This window comes from Lactuca virosa, chromosome 5, assembly GCF_052849685.1.
Source record: "Lactuca virosa cultivar CGN04683 chromosome 5, Lactuca_virosa_CGN04683_v6, whole genome shotgun sequence".
NCBI lineage: Eukaryota > Viridiplantae > Streptophyta > Magnoliopsida > Asterales > Asteraceae > Lactuca > Lactuca virosa.
The window spans coordinates 414,260,079-414,266,654 of record NC_136430.1 but is presented as its reverse complement, the minus strand read 5'-3'; the positions used below and the strand labels follow the sequence as shown (position 1 = coordinate 414,266,654).

At 39.2% G+C, this 6,576-nt stretch overlaps 1 protein-coding gene across 1 annotated transcript; it reads left to right on the top strand.

Annotated features, from left to right (window-relative positions):
• The first annotated feature begins 4,056 nt into the window (after nt 1-4,056).
• On the top strand, nt 4,057-5,187 carry LOC145114000 (uncharacterized). The gene has a single exon (XM_079050025.1). It carries the CDS (start codon nt 4,057-4,059, stop codon nt 5,185-5,187), a length of 1,131 nt encoding a protein of 376 aa, XP_078906151.1.
• Nucleotides 5,188-6,576: the final 1,389 nt, after the last annotated feature.

The window sequence follows — 6,576 nt, the reverse complement described above, 5'->3', positions numbered from 1 at the left end:
TTTTAAATCCCACTCTTAGTTACTTTAGAAAAAATGTGAAAAGTATGTTAATCCATAAAATAACACATTATGCTTTATAGTAGTTAGTGGAGCGTGTATGGTTAACCGACACACTAATAGTGACTATAAAGAGAAATAATGGGTATCTTGAAACTTATCGTTGATTAATGGAGCGCGTGTGGTTAACCGGCACATTAATACGAGATGATAAATGACATCGAGAATGCTAAACATATTTGTATGGTTATTCACATCTTGTTTGTGATCCTCAGTATCCCAGTCACAAATAGAAGAGCATAATTTGATATTAAACATGACATTGATAGACTCAATGAATCTCAAAAGATCTAGGAATTTCATAGTTTGAAATTGGTAAATTACCTTTACCTACCTTCATAAAATTCGCAATAAGATTACGGCATCCCTATTCTTAGTTGTGAAATTTTATTTTGGATCCTAGCCATAATCATGTATTATGGGTTAAAATATTAAGGATTATTGTCATCTAACTAAAACTGTTATTCTCTATATAGATGTCTACTCCTGGTGATGCTTCTGCTCCCTCATCGTCAACCCACAACTCGGGTTTCTACCTACTCTCTATCGTATCCAAAGTGACATTTGATGGCACCAACTATAATGATTTGATGCGCAATATCAAGATGGATCTTCGATTCGAGGGCAAAGAATATGTCCTTGGAAAGGAACTCATTGAAATCGGTGAAGCCAAATCTACTCTAGAACAACTAGCCTCCTACAAGAAACACGACGACGATGCAACAAAAGTTATGTGCATCATGGTCGCCACAATGACAGCTGAACTGCAAAGGTTCTATGGGGACTACTAGCCATTTGAGATGAACAATGACCTTGTGGAAAAGTACCACAAGAGAGCTCGTCAAGAGAAATTTGAAGTGGTCAAGTTCCTCATGGCTTGCAAGATGAAATAGGGAGAGTCTGTCTGCAATAACGTGTAGAGAATGCAAAGATACGTGGAGTGCCTTGTTAAGCTCAATGTGCATTTTGACGAGGAGTTGGCCATTGACATGGTCTGAAACTCCTTGCCAAGTTGTTATGATGAAGTTTATATTAGCTTATCATCTGAACAACACATAAACCACATTGGCCTAACTCCACAACTTGCTACAAATTGCTGAGTCGGGATGACTGGAACGCGCAGAAGGCCAAGAATCCGAATCCCAAGGGCAAGAAGGAAATGTCGGCCAAGAAGCCCAATCCAAGAGATGCTCCAGTGAAACAAAGACCGGTTAGGTCAAAGTCATCTCAACGGCCGACATCAAGCTCAAAAGCAAGTACTGAGCCACCCATCATATCTAAAAAGAAATGGGTTAAACCCAACTACAAATGCGTTTCGAAGGTTCAATCTCCCAAATCAACTAATGACTCTAATATTTCTACATCTTCTGTTTGTGATAAACAGGACATGTCATGGGAGAATGTATCTTGCGTAGATGACAAAGGTCGACCCAGTTTCAAAATGGACTGGGTTCCAAAGACCAACTAATCCCGCTCTGTGTCGGAGCACCTATGAAGGCATATCATCAGACTTCGGTTTGTTGGTAGTGGTTGTTCCAGGCACATGATAGGAGGCATCTCTCAACTATACAACACTCAGAACATTATTTGAGAGTATGCGTCCTTTGCGGGAAAGGAAGAAAGGAAGAGATCACAAACGGGGTTAGTGCTTAATGACATGAAGAATTTTCGGATCTGTTCTGAGATTACGCGTGCTGTTCTCAGACCTTCTGGATGCAAATTCAATCGGTGAGTTACGGTTTGAGTTTTCTTATCTATACTCCTGAGTTTTTTGTTAAGCTGGTTCGCTTTAAAGACTAATTTTTGTTTTAGGATAGTTTAAATTTGCGCATTTACTTTCGTTTCTCTCCTATGCACAAATTTAGGGGGAGAAATAAAAACTAAACAAAAAAATTGAAAATCTCAAAAATCCAAAAACATTAGAAAATCAGAAAATCCAAAAATATGGTGTTAATGAAATGTGCTTGAGGGAGATGTTTTGGGAAGTGATATAATCATGTGATAACAGGCAATCTGAATCTGTGTAAGGGACTGAATCTGAATTGTCTAGGCTCTGTGTTCGATGCGCTGGTAGGCACGAAAGATTAAAATGGACTTGACTAGGCATTAATGAACTTAAAGAATCTAGAGACTTGAAAAATCTTGACCTAGATAGATCCATTTAGCCTGACAATACGACGCTCAGATAGGTTGAGCAGGGAGATATACATGATAATCCACCGGTTACACTAAAATAATCTGTATCTAGAACTGTGGTTTAACTCTTCCTCGATGTACGGACTTTGTCCTTAATTCCGGTATTGATGGGGCGACTGGGGAATTCCGATAAAGTAGGTCTGTAGGAAATTATTTTCTTGCTTTCTTTCTGTTAGTCATATGTTGCCTCCTCTGCGTGATTGAAATACATCCGACCTGGACTGTGACATATGTAATTCTATTTCTCTGCATTTTCTATCTATGCAATTCTTCCTGTCTGTTAGTCATATGCTGTCTCCTTTGCGTGATTGAAATACATCCGACCTGGTACACAACATATGCACCATTCTACTTCTTAATCCCTCTAAATCTGGTTAGTCATATGTTTCACCCTCTACGAGATTGGAAGAGATCCGACCTGGGTGTATAGCATATGCACTCTAAATCTGACTTCTCTCATAATAATTGTCTGCTCACCTAAAGTAAGGAGTACTTTGGAAGTTCCTGATTATTGGGGTATGTCAGGAAGCGGGAAACATGTTCTAGTACATTTAAAATTGAACAATCACTAGGTTGTCTGTAGATCTCGCTGCTCAATTTAGGTGGACAACAATATCTTTGGTCGTCGTCAGTTGAATGGTCCTTAAGGAATATTATCTAGGAACTTAGGATCACATTGTCTTGTCACTTATAGTATGTCCTAATTTTGTCACAATCTCTCGTGTTTAAGTGGACCACAATACCGGCGATTGACCAGATCTATTCATGAAGGGAAAGGTACTGATAAACGGATAAAGGCTGTCTAAAAACTTTGATCCCAAATCACTCTTAAAGTTAGCTATTATTTTTGTTTTTGTTAAGTTTGTTCATAGTGTTCTTCTAATTTAAAAATTAGGGGAGAATTAAAAAAAATTTAAAAACCAAACAAAAATCAGAAAATTAAGAAATTGAAGATTATGTGACGGATTGCATTGAAGCCTCCTCAATCAGTCTGCTGCTATCTTGAACCTGCTGAAGTGATCCAGAAGATTTGTTCTCTCTGATGTTCTCTCTGAAGATTCTCAAGCTGAAAGTGCTATCTTTCAAGAATCAGTACAAGAAGCCTCCTCACCCAATGTGCGTTCAATGTCAAATTCTGAAGAAAAGCCCAACTGCTCAAGATGAAGTCATTCATTGAAGATTCATCAAGTTCATCTTGAAGTTGTGAAGAATTTGAAGATTAATGCTGAAGCCAAGCTCTCGATGAAGATTGACAAGAAAAGCCAGCTACTTTTTAGGGGGAGCTTGTTGGGTCAATTAAGAAAAGAAAGCTATAAACCAAGGGGGAGTTTGTTGGGTCATTTAAGAAAAGAAAAGAAAGCTATAAACCAAGGGGGAGATTGTTGGGTCAAAATATGGTTTATACTTTACTTTTCTAGCAAATTGTATTTTTATGTAATATTTTATGTGTTTACGGCTAGGTAGGTGTTTACGGCCGTAAACGGGTTTACGGCCGTAAACCCAATCACGACCGTGAACTGTGTTCGGACCATGTTCCATATAAATATAGGTGTAAGGGGTGAGGAGTAGAGAATGAACAAGAGGGGGTAAGGTATTCTAGAGAGAGAAACTAGAGAGAGGTTTTGTGTGTGTGAATCTCATGTAAAGGAGCATCATTCCAATCTATTCAATACATTGAAGATTCAAGTTATTCTTCTCTTCTATTTGATATGACATCATCCAATTGATTGGGATTCCGCACCATCAATTGGATCTGATTAATACACAAGCATTTTGGGGACTTACATGACGAGTCAGGTCAACATGGCTGATGCAGGGGGAGACGGAGGACCTGCTCCGGTGAGTGTGAAGGAAATTGGATCAACGTTAGTTCAATGTACCATGCTTAATTCCATAAATTACACAGTTTTCTCCCTGCGTATGAAGGTTGTGCTAAGAATTCATAAGGCATGGAGTATAATTGACCCAAGAACAGAAGAGAATGAAGAGAAAAACTACCTGGCAATGGGGCTTTTGTATCAGGCAATCCCTGAATCCCTGATTATGCAGATCGGCGATGTGGAAATTGCAAAACAACTCTGGGAAGCAATCAAAACAAGTCATGTAGGTGCAGATCGTGTAAAGGAGGCAAGGTTACAAACCTTGATGGCAGAATTCGACCAATTGAGGATGACTGACTCGGAATCGATCGACTCGTTTGCAAGGAAACTAGCTAGAATCGCATCTGAAGTAGCATCCCTTGGTGAATCGGTTGAAGAATACAAGATGGTCAAGAAATTTCTAAAATCGGTACCGAGAAACTTCATCCATATTGTCGCTTCCTTGGAACAAGTACTGGACTTGAAGACAATCGGCTTCGAGGATGTTGTGGGAAGACTTAAGGCATATGAGGAGCGGATTAGGGAGGACGAGATCGGTGGTGAGGATCAGACGAGGGCTCTGTTCGTCGACCATGATGGAAGCTCGAATCGGAAGAACCATGGAGCGACGAAGGGCAAATGGAAAGGGGCTGGTGGATCGGGTGGGTATAATCAAAGAGACGGATCCGGATCTGGGTCAGCTGGATCAAAAAGTTCAAATGGGCCCAAATCCAATCACAACCCATACAGAAATAAATCAAAAAATTCAACACAAGCCCAAGGTGGGAAGCCCAATTCTAATTCTGATCCGAACCACAAACCAAAAAAAGACCGGTCCAAAATTATTTATTACCGGTGCGATAAACCGGGCCACTTCGCATCTCAATGTCCGGATCGAATTAAAAACTTACAAGAAAGTAATTTTGCCGAATATTACGATACCGACGAGACCGTATTTTTAAACGAAGAAAAGGTGATACCGTCTCGATACGACTCACAAGACAACGATGTGTGGTACTTGGATTGGGGCAAACAATCACATGACGGGAAATCGGTCATTTTTCTCCGAATTTGATGAAGGCATAACCGGGAGGGTTAAATTTGGAGATAATTCGTGTGTAAAAATCAAAGGAAAAGGTGTTATACTTTTCCAAGGCAAGAGGGGTCAACAAAGGCTGATGACGGAGATTTACTACATATCGGATCTCAAGAACAATATTATTAGTCTCGGACAAGCAACCGAAGCCTGGTGTGATATTCGAATGAAAGACTACTATTTGACCATGCACGATGCCGATAATTGCTTATTAATGAAGGTACAAAGAATTCCAAACCGCCTCTATAAAATAAAATTACAAATTGTTGTACCTATCTGCCTTCATTCAAGACTAAGTGAAGATACATGACGATGGCATGCGAGACTTGGGCACATCAATTTCGAGTCAATGAAAAGGATGTTCAAGAAAGGTTTAGTCAAAGGGTTACCCAAATTTGATCACGAGAATCAATTGTGTGAGTCTTGCTTGGTGGGCAAGCAAACAAGAAAGTCATTCCCGACTATGACAACATACAAAGCAAAAAGACCATTGGAACTAGTTCATGGTGATTTATGCGGTCCGGTCACGCCGGTAACCAAGGGTCAAAATCGGTATATTTTTACACTAATTGATGATTTTTCACGATTTATGTGGATTTATCTCATGAAAGAAAAGAGTGACGCGTTTACACACTTCAAAAAATTTAAAGCTTTGGTGGAGAATGAAATTGGAAAGCCTTTGAAAGTGTTTAGAAATGATCGAGGAGGTGAGTTTACTTCTCTCGAGTTTAATTCTTTTTGTGATCAAAACGGAGTCAAACGCCACCTTACACTACTACAAAAGGGCTAATAGAAAACTCTAAATATAATACTGTTATAATGGATTCGGTATTATATAATCAGAAATGGGTTTCGGGAAGGACATAAAGTATGGTTGAGAAACAAAGGATAGTAATATATTTGGTGTTTATCTAGAAAAACTACATAAAAACGGCTGGTTAGGTTAGCCATATTTTCTTAGCGTTTAAAATGAAATTTTCAATTTCCCACTAAAGCAAAGTTTCATTTTCCCGCTCCCTACCCACATCCTAACCCCCACTCTCAAATATTTACTCAAACGCATAGGGGTTTGTTTAGGGTTCTTCCTTCATCAACTATCGTCTATCCCCCCTCATTTGCACTAAAATCCATGGTTCGTTTAGGAACTTTTGATCATTAACGGCGACAATGCATATCTGGGGGTGAATAATAGAGATGGAACCACTGATCGGACCTTCTTCTCGATCGATGTGGGTAACGTCTAAAATACTGTTTCATGGAATTAGTACTCATTTTTCAATTTTGAACTTGTTCTTGGTTTCCTTTTGATTCACTTCAGGTTCATTAGTCAACCAAGATAAGGGAAAAAATCAAAGATATTGTGCATAA